General features: G+C 38.6%; 1 protein-coding gene across 8 annotated transcripts in view; it reads left to right on the top strand.

Moving 5' to 3' along the window:
• Positions 1 to 20,389, top strand: part of DENND1A (DENN domain containing 1A) — a 530,720-nt gene that overhangs the window by 155,887 nt on the left and 354,444 nt on the right. For 7 of the 8 annotated variants that reach the window (XM_030761610.2, XM_089913732.1, XM_089913734.1 and 4 more), the window contains 2 exons: positions 6,483 to 6,532; positions 17,235 to 17,354. In XM_030761610.2, the coding sequence (XP_030617470.1) occupies positions 6,483 to 6,532; positions 17,235 to 17,354 (170 nt within the window). The remainder of the gene's footprint in view (positions 1 to 6,482; positions 6,533 to 17,234; positions 17,355 to 20,389) is intronic. The other variant, XM_089913733.1, reaches the window with a different exon arrangement.

Genomic DNA, 20,389 nt, shown 5'->3' with positions numbered 1-20,389 from the left:
AACTAGAGCCACTTCTCTGACACAGTTTTTATCACATCTGCTAGGCTTGTGTCCCAAGAGGAGACGTGGAGAGCAGTGAATTCAGCATGGGCCCATTATCGACTGCTTTTTCGCGTGTTGTAAAAGCAGTGAGACCTCAGGGAGGCTTGGAGCCTCCTCCCGTGTAATGTCCAAGTCAGATTTGAAGGACTGGTGGCAGGAAAGCTTTGGCCTTGGGGTATGAATTCTAAGAAATAGAGGCACAATTAAGTTTAAAAAATTCAAGGACTTTGAGCTTGATAATGAAAGATTTTTTTCTAGACAAATGTAAGTAAAAAAGTTGCCCATCTGTGCACATTTTTGTGTGCATTTAAAATATTTAAAAGCTGACAGATTTTAAATGCTTATAAAGTAGTATTTCTATTAGTGTTCTTTTTTTTTTTTTTAATAGTATCTTCCTGAGGGCAAGTTGCTTCTTCAGTGAAATCATGTTTGTAGTTTCACTGTTGGGACTCTGTTCCTTTGGTATGTGCTGACTTGTGTGTCCCCCACCAACCATTCCTCCTCCCCCCCCGCCCCTGCATTTTCCCCAACCTTTCTTTCTTTTAGATAAATTCATAACATAAATGTTCAGATAATAGGATTTCAAATGTCTAAGGAAATGAACAAAGCAAAATATTGTAGAGTAATACTATTAAGTGCAAGGAATTATATTACCGATACCACTGAATGCTAATTGCAAGAGATTCAAACCAAATCATTTATTCATTTTCAAAGTATTTGAAACAGTGTCACAAAGTTTATTGGTGTTTAACATTGACCTTATAAATATAGCTCTCATTTTCAAACCTTTTGCTGTAAGGTTTAAAGTTAATAAAATGAAATCCGAGAATATAGAATGTTATATAATATCGTAATTTGGGGACAACTTTAAGTAATTTTTGAAGAAAGGGAAGGATACAAAAGGATAAAGTGATTGTGTTAAATTAAAAAAATTTTTGTATAAGATTCAGTATTTTTACTTTATACTTCAAAGGTCATGAAGATTTACACTTAAAAGTAGTTCTAGAGGTGGCTCTTCTGCTGTTGTAAGCATTCCACCTATATACTTAGTGTCCTTGATAATTTAGATATAAAGTTTACATGATACATGGTACAGAAAATGGTGAATTTCTATATCTTATTGTAATTTAATTTTTGAATTACAACATTGACTATGCATATTAGATATTACACAAGTTAGCATAATGATAACATATGCATGACTCAAGATTAAAGTTTATAAAAAGTGAACTGAGAGTAAATATTGAAGTATACCAAAGAAAAGAAGCAGACTCTGTAGCATTTGAGCAGCGTTGTTAGAAATTTGACCTGGCTTTTATGTTCGGGTGTTGAAAGGCCTTTCTGTAAAATTCCTTATTCAAAGCCTTTTCTCACTGGAAAAAAATAAAAGTTTGGTTGTAACTATAGTATGGATCTTGGGTTTAAGTTGACATTTATAGGGAAGGAGAAAAATTGTATTTCCTGTTTTCATATTTAGGAAATTTCTGGTCAACATTGTTGAACTTGGTGCTAATTAAGCTTCTAAGAACTTCTTACCATTCTGTTTTACTCTTCTGAATCATAAGCATTAAAACCTCTGTTAGCTTTCACTTGGAGTCCCTGGTTTTAACTTGAAATGGCTTAAGGTAGAAATTTTGCTAGCTTTTTTGTATGTTTGGATTTTGTGTGTGTTCTGTTTTTAACTTTCAACTTGAGTTTTGAGATCATCAATCAAAGCCTTTTCTTTCAAGTCAGTTGCACTGATCTCACTTGCAGGACTTAGAGGGTCAGCATTTACCTCATGCTATTAAAAATTTTTTTTTAAACATAGAAATAGAGTATTTTAGGAATTTGGGCTCCACAGATCTTTTCATCACACATCTACATTCTGAAATGAACAAATAAATTAGATATGAGAGACTCAGGAAATGCTCTCCTACTGTCTTCCTGCTTCTTCCTCCTTCACTCCTTTTTGGACAAAGGTGAATTATCGACCACTATACCAGCAATTTCCAAAGAGGGTGATTGTAGCTTTACATATTTTAAAATACATTAATTTATTCAGGCAGTCTCTTTGCTCTATTTAAATGTTTTCCTGCACACATTTTCTTTTTCCTTTTGGACTACTGAGAATGTGCCTCATCTCCCAACATTCTGTAACCCCAGTGGACATTATAATCAGCCTGCACTTTTGTCTTTCAGATGGCATTTATTTGTGGGGTGCGTATGTCTGTGTTTGACTGTCATTTGTTTTCATCTGCCAAATGCAACTAATTTTTGTTTATGGGTTTCAATGAAGTAATGAAAACAAAGTATTTGACATCTGAACTGATGGCTGTTGCAGTATCTCATACACCTTCCCACCCCGCACTCCAAATTCAGGGGGAATTGGTTTAGCCTCTCATTATTAATAATCCTTGTTAACTACATCAAATTTAGTCTTCGAAGTTTTGCCTCCAGATAGGATTCTATTATGGATAATATTATAAATGTAAAATTTTACCAGGTTTTTAAGGGAATAGCTCGGTTTCATTAGAACATAATCAACTTTGTCCGGATTGGAATAAGGTCCCTTGATGGGCCTTCTGACTGTATGAGAATTCAAACTGGATGAAATGAATCCAAAGAAGACTGAGATGAAACTTGAATTCATTTCTGATTTTCACTTGCACATGAATCCAGTGTTAGGGTTGTTGATTTCATATTTTGGTTCACACTCTGAGATTTGGTATCTCCTTGTGGGCAGAGCTTTGTAGATGTTGTTGCGTTTCTACTGCACTGTGCGATCTGCTGCTTAATGTACCCATAACTGAAAGGTTAGTGCAACTGCCTGCCCTCCACGCTCCCCCCCTGCCCCTTCTGCTCTTACTTATTCCCACATGAAGTATTGTATATTGTGTTGGGAAGAAAAGCCCTTTTGGAAATTGCCTATTTCATAAATTGTCTGGTGACACAAAGGGGTTGAATTCTGTATTCTTGTCTCATTTATTTTGAAAACTTTGCTACTGAACTCACCTTAATCAATGAGCTCAGTGTTGTCTCCAATAAGTTATGTGTTGGATATATTGATTGGGAGGGATTTTAGAAAACCCGTCTGGGGTTTATAATGTCAGCAGTGTTTTGATTATGAAAAGAGTTGGAACCTGGGGACATGGAACCAGGTGGCAAATGTCCTAAAGCCAGTGGTGACATGGTGGACTGGTTCCCTCCTGGGATCTAGTTCATGCCCTGCACTTTAACTGTGGTGACTGGCTACTATAGATGCACTTTTTGCTCATTAAAATGTTAAAAAATCAAACTGTACATAAAAAGATTTGTGAAAATATAAACTTGGGAATTGATCTGGAGAGCTGGCACAATCTTCCCCACCCCCTGCCTTAGCAACGAGGTCATTTACATTTCATCAGCTGTATTGCGTCTCCAAGATCCGATTTATGATTTACGTGGCAGTTGAGGTTGTACTGAGGCTGGTTGTCTGAAAGAGCTTGTGTAGGCGAGGGAGGGAGGGAGGGAGAAAGAGAGAGAGAGAGAGAGGAGAGAGAGAGGAGAGAGAGAGAGAAGAAAACAGGAGAATTACTTTCTACAAAGAAAGTTCCCTAGCCAAAGACACAGGTTCAAGAGAGAAAAATGGGTTGGTAACTGGCTAGTGACTGTTTTCCCAGTAAAGTTAATATTGAAAGACTGTGGGACACTCTGCTATAAGCGTGATGCTCAACATATGTTTAAATCAGTGTTTTAAAGTCCCCTCTCTCAGAGAGTGGTACTTTTCATATTGAAGTAATTGTGTTTTTCTTTGGAAAGAGAGGATAAGGTAGTTACCTGTTTATATATGGGGAAAACATCAGTATTAAGAAAAATTGGTTTATTTCAGCAGTTTTTATTTACAGGAAACATTACTTGTTTTCCCCTCCCTGTTCCTGTCCTCCCCTTCCCAAACTGAGAAGTTTGATTTTTCAGTTCTGATTGAGATAATGTGTGAGTTTGCCTAACACAGAGCAATGCTCATTTTTGTTTTCTCCTCTGACAGCACACTGCTGTGCTGTTTGACTTAAACTGGAATATCAAACTCTTGCAATATCACAAACATGAAGAAACATATTGTAATGCACAAACATGTGCCTACATTTGCCTATATTCCCTTCCCTCCCCCCCATCCCCCTGCCCCATTGCTTAATTAGACTTATCACTGCTTTCTTGGGTAAAAAGGAAAGCTCTTGGGAGGTGGGTTGTACTCAGCCTACACTGGGTATTTTGATATTTGTTCTAATATTATCTGACAGACAAGTTCATGGTTGCTTATTACTCTTGACATTAGAAAGTGGTAAGTAGTTTCTGTATTGTAGTGAGTAATAAGTTGGGCATATTAGATTTCTCTGACTCTGCTGTAGCCATGGGGGTCCTTTCTTTCAAAAATCTTGAGGGCTTTTGTCAGCTCAACTCCAGCATAGAGTAGAGGAGTACGTCTGCACCTGTAACTTTTGAAGGGTAAAGGATAAATGTCTTTGTAGCTGGTGTTCACAATGAGTGAGCACTGGGGACTGAGTTTTAGAGAATGCTTGGTACATAAACTAAAGTCAAGCAATGCTCTGTGGTATTTGAAACTTGATGTGAAAGGAATTTGTAAGGAATTTCTTTTTTTGTGTAAATCCTAAGAGTTTTGTTTATGGGGCTTATAATATATTTTATAATGAAAACTGCAGACATTAAAATGAATGTGTTGTATGATCTCTTTGCCAATATTTGCCTGATAATAACATTATGCATTGAAAAATTGCTATTGTTCTTCTGATTCTCCATTACCTATTGCAATTTATTTTACTATGAGTTTTAAAACAGTATGTGTACGGTCTTATGAATATGCCACATTATGAAATTAATTAATGTATCAGTAATGCCTCAGGTTATGCTGAAGTATTCTTACCCACCCTTTTTCATTTTTCACTTTTCTATTCCTTTACTGTATCATGACATGCCTTAACAGTGCTGTGATATACACCCAGCCCAAAATGATATTAAAAAAATAGGATATGCTCAATTGAATTATGTAGGCAGAACATGCTCTGGCAGAGAAAGTCAGTGTGCTTTCTGCTTCATTGAGTGGGTTATTAGATTGATGTGGTTTATTTCTTGAGTGATAGAACTGGTTTTAAAAATAAATGAAGCGAGAAGCATCAATTCAGTTAGCATTGATAATTCATTATTATTGGTTAGAAAAGTGCTACATTTGTAAACTGATCTTTAATTTATCACTTGGATTAGGATTTGCAATGGGCAGGTTTGTTTTAATTTGAACCAGCTTCTCAGTGACCGGAAAATGTGTTCTTCATTTTGTCTTGAAGTTGGATTTTAAATAGTTAAAAAGTAAATCAAATGCATGAAAGGAATACTTTTTTAAAATTTATAACATTGGTCTATGAACTTATGATAAGCACCAACTGTGGTCTGTCCAAGTCTGCAGTTAAAATTAAGTCAAGTTAGAGAAAATTCTGTGAAGGAAGTAATGATTAATTACTTGGGTCTGTGTGTTGCTGTTTGTATATATTCTGTGTACGTGAAATGTATCTATTGGGAAAAGTCACACACCACTGTATGTTGTGTCTCATATAGTATTCTTAATGTTAGAAGTTTCTCTCTTATGAATAAGTCTTTGAAATGTCACTCTGGGTTTTTTTTTGGACCCTTTTTGTATACTTCCCCTGAGTAATGTGCTTGGTTTTATGTACCTACATATTTGTAAAAAGACATTTAAACTGGTAGTTTGCTTTGGATTTTTATAAATTACAAGCAGGTAAGTGTGTTCCGTTTTGATAATGACGTTTAATGATAATGACTAAAAATACTGCACACTTAAAATTGTTATAGTTTGATTACAAAATAAATTCATGCCAGAAATGGCAGCTTCTTTATAAAGTAAGTAAATAAAGTTTTAAACTCTAAAAAAATGTAGTTGACAATGTTCGGGGACAATTATCTTCCAGTTGGTTTTCTATTTTGCTTGTGATTTGGCCTATTGATGTTGGGAAGCGTTGTCTAATCCTGGCCCCCTCTGTTCCTAGGTAACAGGCAAAAACGGTGCCAGCAACAGCGGCCCTGCCAGGCCAAACCCATGTGGCTCGGTGTTATTCACTCTGATCCATATGGTCAGGCTGGAGATGGTCCCTGGAGGGGTGTTAACACTCAGCAACCCACCCGCCTCCCTCCCTTCAGAGCTTTCCTGCACGGCTCCTGCTGCTTGCCCATGTGTGATTCTTGATTAATTTTTCATTTTTAATGAAGTTTGATCATGTTTATTATTTCTCATGATTGACTGCCTGGTACTCCTCCCATGTAATTGATAAAGCCCATATTTCTTCATCTGTCTCCTCTTTCTTTAGGGTAAAGTTGCTAGATTGTGTGCCATGGTTAATGTTAGATTTATTGGTCCCATTAGATGTATAAATTATCTCTCTTTCTCTCCACAGGAAGTTCTACAGACTTTGACCAAGTTTTGTTTCCCCTTCTATGTGGACAGGTAGTGTCAGCTTTTCAAACTTTACTAGAAAAAAAAGTGTCAATAAACCTGCTATGGAAAATAAAAACCATACCATTCTTAACATTCTGTCTGTTTAACCATGATTTAAAACACCTATGTTCCAAGGAGAGTTGCAGTATTCTCCTTTCCCGGGGATTTTATTGACACTATCAAAAAGTTTAAAGCCTAGAGCTTTGCATTGGTTAGTTTGTGAGATATATTTTGCATGACATTAAATTTTTAATTTTGGTTATCAGACTCAAACCATGATTAAGAATGGTTGGTATTTAATCCAGTGCTATTTAATTTTTATTGAAATAGGAATATATTTGACTTAACCAAGTAGTATTGTGTAACTCCATGGCCTTACGAGTATTATATAGACTTTGTTTTTCTTAGACTTCAACTTAAAATTTAAATCAGCATAGGCCCAACTTGTTTAAAGGTGTTCAGCTATTTAAAAAGCACATTGCCAAATAGTGTCTTGCATTTTGTTTAGGTGTCTAAGAATGGTATCTCTGGGGAAATAAGCATTTTCAATAGATTTCTAGACTAAAAAATAAAAATCATCTAAACATTTCCTTAGTATTTGCATTATGATTAACTGTTTCTTGAAGTGGTATGAATATCAGAACTTGAAGATAATTAAAATAGTCTGAGGGTCTTTTTTTTTTTTATTTTTAAATAAGCCAATAGCTTATTTTTAAAAACAATTTTAGAAGAGCTTTTTTAACTTATAAAACTATAATTTACTAATAATGTTAATAAAATGACAAAACAGTCATCTTAATCTTATTTTCAAGGAAGGTCTTACAGTTTAAGCATTGTTTTTGCAATCATTTATTTTTTCACTTGATTGCTGGCCATTCGTAATGTTGTCTTCATGGAAAATTGAACTATTAGACTGTATAAATGTTAAGTTCCACTTTTAGCGACAGAGGTTTTAGAAAATATCATTATAAATAATAAGTGGCATAATCTGTTCCAAGAAAGCTATGCAATGTGCCCATCTTCAGGAAGGTTCTATCATATATTTTAGTATACCCAGACGAGGCAGACCTGAAAGAGTTTAGTGATTTAGAGTGCATGTGAGTAGTGTACTGCTTGGATCTTTTCTACACTCTGTAGTAGCAGTGTCCTGGTTTATTTGGCATAAACTTAAAAATGGTGTGAGATGAGAACTGGTAGCCAAAGGAGTTTAAAAGAATACTAAAAAGCAAAGGAGTACTAAAAAGCAGCTTTGGAATGTTGCCAGCCACTTATAATCACTGTTTTCTGTGGTTCTAACATGTTATTTTTTAAAGCCAATCAACCATCGTAGTATTTCCAGACTCGGGCCTTTTAAAATCCTGGTACCAGGGCTGTTTTAGTAGCAGGTTGATGCTCAAAACAGAATAGCCTTAATTTTAAGAGGGTCAGCCTTTGTAATGAGAGTCTTCTTGTCTCTTCTTTATCCTGTTCCTTCTAAAAATAGCAAGGAAGTAGGGTTTTGTTTAGAGACGTTTAATGCAAACTTCACATTTATATGTATGAATTAGTGATGCATGAAATCTCCTCCAGTTGCTTATAAAATGTATTACAAATTATGGCAAGGGCATATTTATACAAATTAATAAAGGTGAAATGTTTTTAAAATGTCGCTAGGTATTTAACAAAGAAAAATAAGAATATATCTTTACATGACTTCTTGATAAGAGTGGTGATCTGTTTTGGATAGGTATTCCTTAATTGACTTTATAAACTAATATTAGAAGAAATAAGCAATGAGATTAAATCCCTCCCAAGACACACACACACACACACACACACACACACACACACACACACACTCCCTATCTCATGCCCCACACACATCTTTACTTACCTACCTGTCTGGGTGATTACATTCTGAAATGGAAGAAAAACAGAGTCCTTAAGTTATAGTGCTAAAATCTGTTTTGTCACCAGTAACGGCTGATGTCTTTATTTTGTTAGAAAAACATCTTTCTTCTAAAATGCTTCTCTCCAAATTACCCTCCCCTAATCGTGTTCCTCATTTTTTTTTTTTTCACAAAACAATTTGGGACAGAAATGTCTCTTTATGGATATATTTTAATCTTTATTGTATACAATGGTTCTTTTTTACATTGTGTTGTATTATGCACCCTGTAAGCATTGATAACTTTTATTGATACAAAAAAATCAACTTAGTTGGGGGACTATATTTTTTCTCTTCTGTTGCCCCACTTCTAACTGTGGCATACTTCACTGCAGAAGAGATAATAATAATTAAGTTTGTTTACAAAAAAATACAAAGGTTCTAACGTCACTGCTTTTTATTAGCTCGCAGTTAGCACTGTCAAATGGATATGCCCAGATTCTGAGGCCCACAATGCCCCGCAGAGGTATTTATGATATTGTTTGACTTAGAAAATATGTCGGCATGGGAGATGAGTAATGCCCGGGGTGATTATGTTCAAAAAAGAAAGCTACCTAACCTTTTCAGTATCTGTGCTTTTCTACCTCAAGGAACAGTAAATACAACTTTCTGACATTTCTAGTCTATATCAAGAGTGGGATTTTCACAGTCGTCATCAAATCACCCATTAACATTGGCATCTTGCTGTCTCTTCTGTTGTTTTAAGGTTTTTTTTTCTGAAACTAGGACTTATGAAAAATAATAATGCTGGTAGCTCTTCAAAAGAAAGTGCTTTCTCATGTGTTATCTCATTTTATCCTTCTGTCATAAAAGATGAGAACAAGTGCTGTTATCATCATTGGAAGAAATCTAAGCTGTAGAGAAATCGTGACTTGCCCAAGGTCCGCTTAGGCTGCTAGCACAGTCTAGACATCCATCTCCCAAATGAGTACATTTCTCAGTAGACCACCTTGTGGGAAGACTAGCCACCAGATAGAGGGAGGTAAGGAGGAAATTAATATTTCAGTTCTTAATTGATTCTAGTCAACATGCTGGACATTTTTACAGTAATACCTCATTTATTCTTCCCAGCAACTCTAGGAGATAGGTGGCGGTGGTATCTCTTTTACAAAAGGGCAAAGGAAGGTTCAGAATGTGTAGCATTATGTTGGGTGGTATGGAAATGGTATCAGACTTGGAGCTCTGCTGTCCATGCATTTCTCAGTCTAGTCCAGAATGTATTGTAAAGACACAGTAAACAATATCTATCCAAAAGGATAATGAGGTTGGGAAAGACTGAGATGGTCAGAGAAAACATCCTATAGTGGGTGAGGCTTGTGTTGAGACTGCAAGGACAGCAAGAATGGGGTAAGTGGAAGGGAGAGCCCAACACCCCACATGCGCTGAAGAGCAAGGTAGAGGAGAAACTGCGAATGAGCCTAGAGATCATTTGGCCAGAGCAGATGGAGCCTCCTGCTGAGAGGGTAATGTGTGCCGTAAGAGCTTGGGCTCTGACTACAGGAGGCCTTGAAAATGTGTGGGAATAAGACCACAGGATTTTAAAGCTGAAATTCATCTGGCTTAAGCATCCCATTTTACAGAAGGGAAAGTAAGATCCATAGAGGTGAAATGACTTCCTTATGTCACAGCTATGTAATTACAGAGCCGGGGGGCGGGGGGACGGATAATCTTATTCCCAAGCCAGAGTTATTTCTACCCTACCCTGTACTTGAAGCACTTGGTGGAAAGGAGCAGTGAAACGACAGTGCTGAGATCCCTGTATCACTCTCAAAAAGTTTTTATTCTTGATGAAAGCAGGCTCTTCAAAAAAATAAAAAAGATTTGAATCCCATTTCATATTGTGGTGCTACTTACTTGCTCTTGATAGCTGGCAACCTGCTTCAGTTAGTCAAAGCACTCAAGAGACTCACTGGATGGTGGCAAAGCTATTCTCCATGTTTGTGCTTATCTTCTTTCAGAACCCAGAAAACCAGCTACTATTCAGTTGTCCTGTTAATTATACTAGTACACACAAGTGACATGAGCATGAAGTGAAATGACATCTTTTCAAGGGCAGAGGCACAGTTTAATGGTTTAGGATGTAATCACAGATGCAAATGTGGCTCAAATGCTATTTACCATTTTATTATGTATCTGTTATGTGCCACGCATTCTGTTGTGTTCTTTTCCTGCATTAAAACCTTACACATTTGCAAGGTTGCCATTATCATAATGCCACATATGAGGGAACAGAGGCTCAGCTAGGTTCGCTAATGTGCCCAAGGTCCCACCATTGGTAAGTGGCGGAGCTGCTGTGGGGACCCACGTTTGTCTGACTTCCAGTTCCATCATACTTGTTCTATATCATACTGCCGTTGTTAGATCCATCACACCACAAAGAAAGTCACCAAGCAAACTCTTAACGTTTATTTCAAAGGCAATATGTAGTTATTGTAAAAAAGTAGAAAATTCAGATAACTGAAGACAATGAAACCCATTTTTATTCAGATAATTGAAAGAAAATGAAACTAAGGCGCATGATTAGTGCATTAGTATATGTCTGCCCAGATCTCTCCTCTCGCTTCCGCTTCTATGCATTCATCCTGCTGTGCTTTTCAAAACTGAATCCATTTGGCCACTTGCATCCCTTGTTTTTCACCCTTGGTTTAGTCCCTTGATTTAGCTTAAGCTCTTGGTTAAGCTGTGCCCCATGGTCATTTTCTGTAGCATTTGAGAACCATGAAGCAATTGGGCTTTAGTGGACAAAGCATTGGGGGTATCAACCAGGAGACCTAGGTTACAGTTTTGGTTCTGCCGTTGACTTGCTCTGTGCTGTGAGGCAAGTGGCCCCTCCCATGAGTACCTTCGTTTCTTCATGGATGAAATGAGGGAATTGAACGAGGTCTCTGCTGTTCCTTCTAGTTTTGATTCTTTGTTTTGTTTTGATACTTTTTCATTCTCCAGTTATGATTCATTTTTACATTGTCGGGCTCATGTAGATGAGGGAGTGGAGGGATCTCTCTTCTTAGAATTATCCAGTGAGTTTCTCGAGCAGAGTGTGTGACCTACTCTTGGTCCCCAGGCATTTTGGGTCAATGCCATTTTTGCCACTGGGATCTTTGAGCAGGGAATGTGAAAAACTCGAGTCTTAGGCAGATGGAAGTTGTGTTTATGGAAAGAAACTTTAAGGCTCATGTACCTAAAGGTTGGGAGATGTGGTAGTTTGATAAAACTTGATTCCCGCCTGATGTCTCATATACAGTGAAGGAAAGGAGAAGCAGCTCTTATGGATGCCTTGCAGTAGATGGCCCAACAGGTAATTGCTAGGAAGCTGTAATGAACAGAACAGCAAAATATTTCTATTCCATCTCTCAAATTTTATAATTTCATAGCAATAGTAATTATTTTCACTGTGTACCTATTAGATGCCAGTTACTTTGTATACATTATTTCTAATCCTCAAAACCACTTTGCAAGGTAAGTATTATTCCCATTTTAGAGATGAGGCTCAGAGAGGTGCAGTAACTTGCCTGTGCTCACATCCGTAGTGAGTGGCATATCTGGGATTCTAATCCAAAATCCAAACCTTACTGTTTCATCTTCTTTCTCCTACATCATAGGTCTCTGCCTCTATTGAATCATTCCCAACAGCTTAAAAACAAGCTCTGGTATTCCTCCATCCTAAAAATAATACCCATCTTTGACTCTTCATTCCCATTCAATTACTGCCTAATTCTCCACTTCTTGGAAGAGTTACCTACACATTTTAATTTATTGCTCAGCCCTCTTCAGCTTGTCATTCTACTAGAGCTTTTCTTATCAAGACTGTCTAAAACCTCCATGTTGCTCAATTCAATTGACATTTTTTCCTCTTATCTTGATGCCTGTGGATTTGGTCGACCACTCCCTCCTGCTTGTTCTGCCTGGTGGTTCTTCTTTTCTTCTTTGATGATCTCTTCTCTACCCATCCTCTAAATTGGTATTTCTGTAACTTAGTCCTGGATCCTCTTCTGTTTCTCTCAGTTCTCTTCCTAAGTGATCTTATCCTTTACCATGGTGTTAAATACCATCTTTGTATAGATGATTTCCAAATTTATAGCTCCAGCCCAAACTTTTCCCCTGATTTCCTACGTAGTATGTTCAGCTATGTACTGGACATTTCTATTTACAGGTTTCTTAGACTTAACATGTCCCAGATAAAACTCTTGGAACTCTTCCCAAACACGTTAGACTTTCCTACCATTAAATGGTAATATGCTGCCTTCTTACTCCATCTCAGTCCATCTGCTGTGGCTCTAACTTGGATCTATCCACCTGATCCATTTTCACTCTCACTACAAGAGTTAAGCCACCATCCAATCTCACCTGGACTATTGCTCTAGCCTCCTGACTGCTTTCTCTGCTCCTACTTTTGCCTTCTTCCAAACTGTTCTCCACGTAAGAGTCAGATAAAAATTTTAGAACTGTAGGCCAGACTGTTATTCTCTTGATTAAAATCATTCAATATCTTTCCATTGCCCTTATTAATCAATCAATCAGCCAATCCTAATTCTTTACCATGGTCTGTGGGGCTCTCTGCATGATCTGGTGCTTGCTTTATCTTGCACCTTCTTAAGCCACTTCCTCCTTGTCTCTGGGGCCTTAGGTACCTTTTAGTACCTTGAACATGCCCAGCTCTTTCCAGCTGAAGAATCTCTGTGCAGCTCTTTCTCTGCCTGAAACACCCAGTGCCCTGCTTGTGGAGTGGCTGCTCCATCCCATCCTTTAGGTCAGTATTGTCAGCATTTTTGAGAAGCTGTCTCTGACCACATTGTCTCAGTAGGGCTTTTCCTTCTCTTCCATTTTCTTCTGTCTTTGTTCTTTCTTTCGTTTCATATAACACTAACACAGGCTGTATGCTTTGAGTTTATTATGCTTTCTCCAACTAGACAGGAAGCTCCACAGCAGGATGGATGTTGTATATCCAGCACTTGTTACGGTGCCCAATGTAGTTGCTCAGTTTGTAAGATGGGTAACTAAACTTAAAAGTGAGGCTGATAGGGCTTCCCTGGTGGCGCAGTGGTTGAGAGTCCGCCTGCCGATGCAGGGGACACGGGTTCGTGCCCTGGTCCGGGAAGATCCCACATGCCACGGAGCGGCTGGGCCCGTGAACCATGGCTGCTGAGCCTGCACGTCCGGAGCCTGTGCTCCGCAACGGGAGAGGCCACAACAGTGAGAGGCCCGCGTACCGCAAAAAACAAAACAAAACAAAACAAAAAGAAAAAGAAAAAAGTGAGGCTGATATAGAAAATCTGATTTCTCACTGGATGATTGGAATCAAACTACCCATCCACTTGCTTCATGCCATTTATACACTGAACCTATAAATAACTTGAATATTAGGCACAGTGTTGTAGGAGGGGTCTTGAGTGGCTGACAGGCATTTAAGAGGCAGCATGAATATTAAAGCCTGTGGTTGGAATGGTCATTACTTTTCTCCTCTGTTTTCCGTATTCACCTAGGCATGGGAAGCACAGCTAAGGGTGATTTTGGTCCGGGTCACCTGGCTTAATTCTGGAAATACTCAAATTTGGTTTCTCTTGCTTAGTGGGAAGTATAGTTAGTCTGTTTGATGAGACAACTATTTGAATTCCTCACACATCTGATTTCCTTAAACCGAGTTGACAACTTCTTTGGAGGGTTTTCATCGTGTTTGGTGCAGCATGGCAGAATGGAAAGGACTTTGAACAAGAATTGGACTTGGGTTTTTATTTTGGTCCTGGTTACTTTGAAAAAAGCAAACCCAAACCACCATCACAACAAAACATCCTGAGCCTCAGTTTCCCCATCTATGAAACAAGAGAATTGGACGAGATGGTTTCTAAGATTCCCACTACCTTTAATCATCATGAAATCTCTGATTCCTGTAAAAAATGCACGGATTCTGATCCTGGAGGTAATCACAAAAACTGCAGCCTTTAAGGAAACCAACCCTTTCTTTCCCCAAAGTCATTTTTTATGGAGAAATAGTAGAGAGGGAATGACAAATTCCTTGAACATTCAGACTCCTTTGAGTTAATCTGAACTCAATTTGACTGTTAATTTGAGTGTCCAAGGAAAAAATATTTTAGAGTTTAATGGTCTGGGGCTTTTAATGACTTGTACTTCACCCTACTAGGAATTTAAAAGGTGAATCAACTGAGAATAATGTGTCCCCTTCTAAGTTGTGGCACCCCAAAAAGAATCTTTTTCACTTTAATGCAAGAATGAGTAACTCACTTGGCCACCCAGAGGACTCCCCCTTGCTGAAAGGCAGGCTTCCTTCCTCCATTTACAAGTATTACAAAGCTGAGTCAGTCAGGAAGATTCTAAGCAAATGGATGATTTTAACATGAATTTTAGTTTTCATTCAGATGGTAGCAGCTTGTATCTCTTTTATTAATTGTTCCTACAATGGTCTAGCCTTTATACCAAATGCTTATCTCACTTATTCCTCAAATATGCTTTGGGTTGGGTGGTAGTTTCCAGGAGAAGAAACTGAGCTACTTAGAGGTTAAGTAACTTGCTAAATTAAGGCCCAGTTAGCAAGTGATTGAATTGGGATTTGAACGAAGTAAATGAGTAATGAATCTTTCTTTGAGCCTACAATGTAGCTGAAAGAATTTTCAGCCTTTTTAAAGGTAGTGAAAAGATAATAGAGAAATTAATGACATTCAAATCACAAACCAAGTTGTGTTCCTTCTGTGTCCTTTTCCTAGAAATCCTGGGTGTTTTCTTTTCATCTAGTCCTATCAATACCCTTTCCTTCTAGGATGCTTCTTTTTAAACAGTCTAGAAGTGAAATCAAACCCTGAGTTAAAATAATGAACAGTCATATTTTACATGATCACATGATAGTATTTCATAAAAGCATGACCTTATTTGTAACTTAGAATCATCCTGACCTGTTGGTTTAAATATTTCAATAATACAGGTTTTCCCCCTCCCCCAATGAGGCCCACTTTTTTCCCCAATCACTTTAATTATGTGAGCTAGAATCCTGTTTCTCACACATCTTTAGTTCTCAACCTTGTTAAAATTAATCATATAATCCCCCTTTAAAACATAGTATTAAATCACCATAGTAACACAGTATCCAAGCTTTATAGATAAAACATAACAGCCGTAAGAAGGTAGTTTGGTGTCCCCTTGACAGCTCTCTAACTTTTATAGAAATATGTTCCTTCTCCTGGCTTGTGTAAGGTGGAGGGATAGCATTACTTACTTACACCTGTTTTATTACCACATTGCTTTTAAATTGCTACCTTGTTTTTGTTCACCTTCCTAGTTAAAAAAGGAGTGTTGGAACATTCTTTTCTTTCTGAATTATTTTCTTGTACTCTCTAACCACTCCTTGAGGGCTGGAATTGTTTCCTTTAATATGACCAGTAGGGTCCATTGACCTTTTGTTCTGGAATACCTTGAAAGTCTCTTTAATTTTCTTATGTGGCCTGTATAAGGGAGTTTTAGGGAAAAAAAGGCTATCCATATTTGAAAACTTAATTCACAGCCTATCAAAAAACTCAATCAGTCTGCCTTTGGAAAAGGCCTGGTGAACCATGATTTTTCATTTCTACTGACAATTTATAACAGATTATAGGTGAGAGCATCAATTTGAATATTTTATCAATTTGAGTATATTTTGTAAAATATGTTCTGTATAAGATACAATACTAGTTAATGAGTTCCTCTGAATAATTCAATGTCACATTCTAAAATATTATGTTAGCATAAATTTGTGTATTAGAATTTGTAATATTTAGCTTCTTTTTAAAAAGGAATCTAAGCTAACTGGTAAACTGATTTTAAAAAGTGGATTTTTTAAACATTTTGTAACTTTGCAAAAGAGTTTCTAGATTAATGTGATTAGTAATATGCTTTTTAATTTTTTGAAGCAGATGTTTTCTATTTTATGTGTGGTTTGCTGATTTTTATGTTGATGCAGGAATTTTTAGCTTTTATCTTAAATGTTTTTCTTTAAAACCTTGTTTCCATTTCTTAGAAAATACCTTGCATTGATAAGACATTTGCTATTTCTGTCCTGTAAGATATAAAATATATTCCTCATAAATTCGGAAATTATGAGAGATACAGGAATTTAGGAAGATAACAGCTAACCTTGCCCTCTTTTGAATTCCAGGTCCTCCCCTTAGTAGCTCTGTGAACTTGATTCAGTTATTTACCTATTCAGTTCTATAGTTTCCTTTTCTGTAAAATGGGAACATCTTCTAAATTCCGGGGTTGCTGGGAGAGTCAATGAGATGGTATAATATCAAGTGTCTAACTTTGTGGCTGGTACTTCAATTCTGCTGTTGCAATCCCTGTTATTTTCTGAACTAGAGGAATGATCAAGTGAGCATCATTACCAGCGAGCTGGCAGAGAGGGCTTTGGCGTCAGATGGGTCTGGGTTTAAAATTCAGCTTTTTGCAGTTTACCAGCTGGCACCTTAGGCAGTGCCACTGTAGGTTATTTCTTCATCTATAAAATGAGGTTAATAGAATGCACCTTTCAGAACTGGATGCAGTGATCAATAGGGACACCTGCCTGAGCTCAGCAAGTAGGAGGTTTGGTAGCTGTGATGACGTGGTCACTGCTTGCTGTCATTTTTTTGTTTTTAAATACTAGCTCACAGTCTGTTCCCTTGAAGTGTGTAAATTTTAAGTTCATTTATAAAGAATTCCACTGAGAAAGGAAATGTTACAGGTTCAACGACTTGTTGTGATTAGATACTTTATCAGGAAACTTACTGCACATTCATTTTCCCCTTTGTTCTGTCTCTGCCGCAGCCTCTCAGTTAGCCAAGTTGGCCAGAACTTCACGTTTGTGCTCACTGACATTGACAGCAAACAGAGATTCGGGTTCTGCCGCTTATCTTCAGGAGCCAAGAGTTGCTTCTGTATCTTAAGGTAAGGAAAATGGCTTTGGCTATTGGCTAGTTCTGTGAAACAATGTCAGCATTTGCGTTGTTCTTCTGTAATTAAATTTTCCAGCTGTTCTTTTTATTTTCCTATCTGTTTCCCAAAAGTCACTGCACTTGGGGCGAAGGACTTCACAGTGTTGTCCTTGCACTTTAAGTTCTACAGATAATTGTATTTATTTATTTGTATCACATCCCTTGGGTGGGAAAAGGGATCAGTGCTTCTGGGGAGTGTGTAGAAGCTGGAGAATCAGCATGGCTTCAGTTCCTCCTGCTGTTATCTGGAGCTGTCAGAAATTAGCCTGTTAGGCTTTCCCTTGGACATTTTGTGTATGTAAGATTATTAATAAAGTATGTGTCTGTAGCTCAGGACGTCTTGCAGACACTGATTGTGTCCTTCTCAGAGTAACACCCCTGCCCCCTTTGGGTCAATGAGTGAGTAACTGTTTCCCAACTTGGCTCCCTCTGTAGAGGTTTGAAAAAAGTGCAGAATCCTGTAAGAAGGCTTCTTTAGGTCTTCTAAAACCCCCTTCATACACTAGAATCATACTTGCTTACTGCTCTGTTTCCTCCTGCCAGAGACGTAAGGCATGTTCTGGGGTGGGAGGATGTGTGGAAATCTGATTTTGGAGCTGCTGGCTCTGGGCTCCTGCTGGGAGCCTCCTGAGGGGGAAGTAAAGGCATCCCACACACCCTCCTCCCCATCTGCCTCGGTTAAGTAGGTGTCAGAGGGGCCTGCCTCCTGTCTCTCTCTGCTCATGTGCAACAGCTCAGAGCAGGACAGCAGGGAGGCGCCCCTGACAAAACCCGGGTCCCCAGGCTTGGGCCTGGGGATAAGAGGCCAGACCCTCTATGAATTCCAGAAAGGGTAGTTCTCTGGTGTACTAGTCTCTGCACTTTCTTCTCCTCCTCACTAGGAAGAGACCCCCCCTGCCCCCCAAACACACACACCCTCACACCATGAGGGGGTGAGGGCTGACTTTCGAAGTGCCTGAGCTCGATAACTGTCAGTCGGGACTGCTACTTCTGCGTTTCTCTACACAAATCTTACTATCATTATTATTTTTAATCAGTGAAATCAACTTTCTTCTTCATCAAGCATAGCATCTAATTTGGGCCCTAGAGAACAACTGCTGGAAAGACCTTAAGAAGAAGGGACAAAGCCGGCTGCTTGTGAGGCTGCTGTGCTCACGCACACCTCAGTAGTCTAGGCCCAAGGATTGCCTGCCCAGGGTATTAGACTCTGATGTAAATTACTACTTACTTTTTATTTAACAGTGTTTTCTTCAAGAAAATTTTCTCTTCCATTTTTGTCTAATGGTATATTTCAGCCTCGGCGAGGACACTGCATATTTATGTAGTCATTCAGAGGAGGTGAGGGTTTAAACCACGTTCTTGAAGTTTTGCAGAAAGGTTTTTGTCCCATGGTGTTTTGGGTTATGATGATTCTTTCAAAGCTTGGATGTGTGTGTTGGGGGAAAGGGGACTCTTGAATTGCCATTATTGCATTCTCTCAGCAAATTTCAGAGAGTGGAAATCTGTTTATTTAAAAATTTAAGTTTAAAGATTGCTCGCATCCGATTCTGGCGTTTGACTCTGTGTGTCTACATGTAGGGCCATGGACTTCATGTTTGCGAGAAGCTAGTTGAATAGCCTCTTGCTGTCATCATTTAGAATGAAAAATAACAGCAATTTGTGTGTTTTCTGTCTGTTATACCAGCTTGGAACTATGGAAAAACACTTGGTGGGTTAGTTCGTTCATTTGTTCGTCAGCCCTTAATTGAATGCCTACTATTAGCTAGTCCCTGTCCTTGAAGAGTTCCCAAGACAGCTGGCGAGACCGCTGATTATGCTGTACTGTGCTACCTATAACACACAGAGCGACCCCATGGCATGATGCCTTCTTACTGTTGGTAACCTAGTGCCAGAGGACAGTGGCTGTAGTTAAAAATAGTCTTCTGTGAGTTCTGGGGCATGCATTTCATGGGTATTTAGCATGAGGGCGGAAGGCTCTCTTTATCTTATCCACCTTTTGCTTATATACAGGGCACACAAAATGGCACTTCCCCTGTGCTTGGTTTGGAAACATTGCTGGGCCGAGACTAGCATATGAGTGGAACGGTTTCTGTTAACCCTGGATGACTGGTTGGTGACATGTCCAGTGGAGAGTGGAGAAGTCTGCCAAGAGAACATGGGTGGGATTTGGGTCTGGGTTACATTATAAGTATCATCCTCTTTTGCTGTTTGGTCTCCTTCCTTTAGTTAACCTGTGTCTTGAGGTCCAGTCATCTTTCTCAGTGTGCCTAGTACTATAGCTCAAGTCTGCTCGGAAGCCACCTTTACTTTTGTTTTCCATTTTTTTCCCATGAGGGATGTAGTTCCTAGTGATGGCATCCATGCAGACATAGCCTCCACTGTTCTAGGATTTAGCTTCTTAGGGTCACTTTCTCTCTGGCTGCTGTCCCAAGCTCATATGCTTCCTGGCCCATATGAACGACTGGACCTTTCTGCCTTCACACATTTACCCATCCTCCCAGACTCAGCTTGGGCACTTCTCAGAGTAGCCTTCTCCAGGCAGAGGTAATCATCCCATCCTCTAGAGGCACCCAGCATGCTTTGCACACTTCAGTTACACACTCATAAGCCTTGATCTTCCTTTGTCTTTCTCCTATTTGAACAGTTAACTCTTTAGGGGTAAAGATTGTGTCTTAAACAACTCTGTATCCTCAGCATTTAGTGTAGTGCTCGACCAAGATATTGTGTGCATGGCCTTCAGAGACAGGGAGATCCGTTCCATTCGGTTGGAAGAACAGGAAACGGATACTGAGGGCTCTGAGTGAGAGGACAGGCCACATTGGACACTAGTTCAAAGAGAAAATATGAAATCCAGTTATTGGTTCATATTACCAAACAATTCATGTTAGTCATAAGAGGTGCACCTTTGAGTGTCACAGTGGAGATTCAGTGACACAGTGGACAGACATTATGTCCATAAAGGACTAGGTCATCAGTATTTACAAAATT

Source organism: Delphinapterus leucas, chromosome 6 (assembly GCF_059928025.1).
Source record: "Delphinapterus leucas isolate spDelLeu-1000000601 "Yukka" chromosome 6, BTC_Dleu_Yukka2, whole genome shotgun sequence".
NCBI classification, from domain to species: domain Eukaryota; kingdom Metazoa; phylum Chordata; class Mammalia; order Artiodactyla; family Monodontidae; genus Delphinapterus; species Delphinapterus leucas.
The sequence above is the reverse complement of the archived record's forward strand: the minus strand, read 5'-3'. Positions and strand labels throughout refer to the sequence as shown.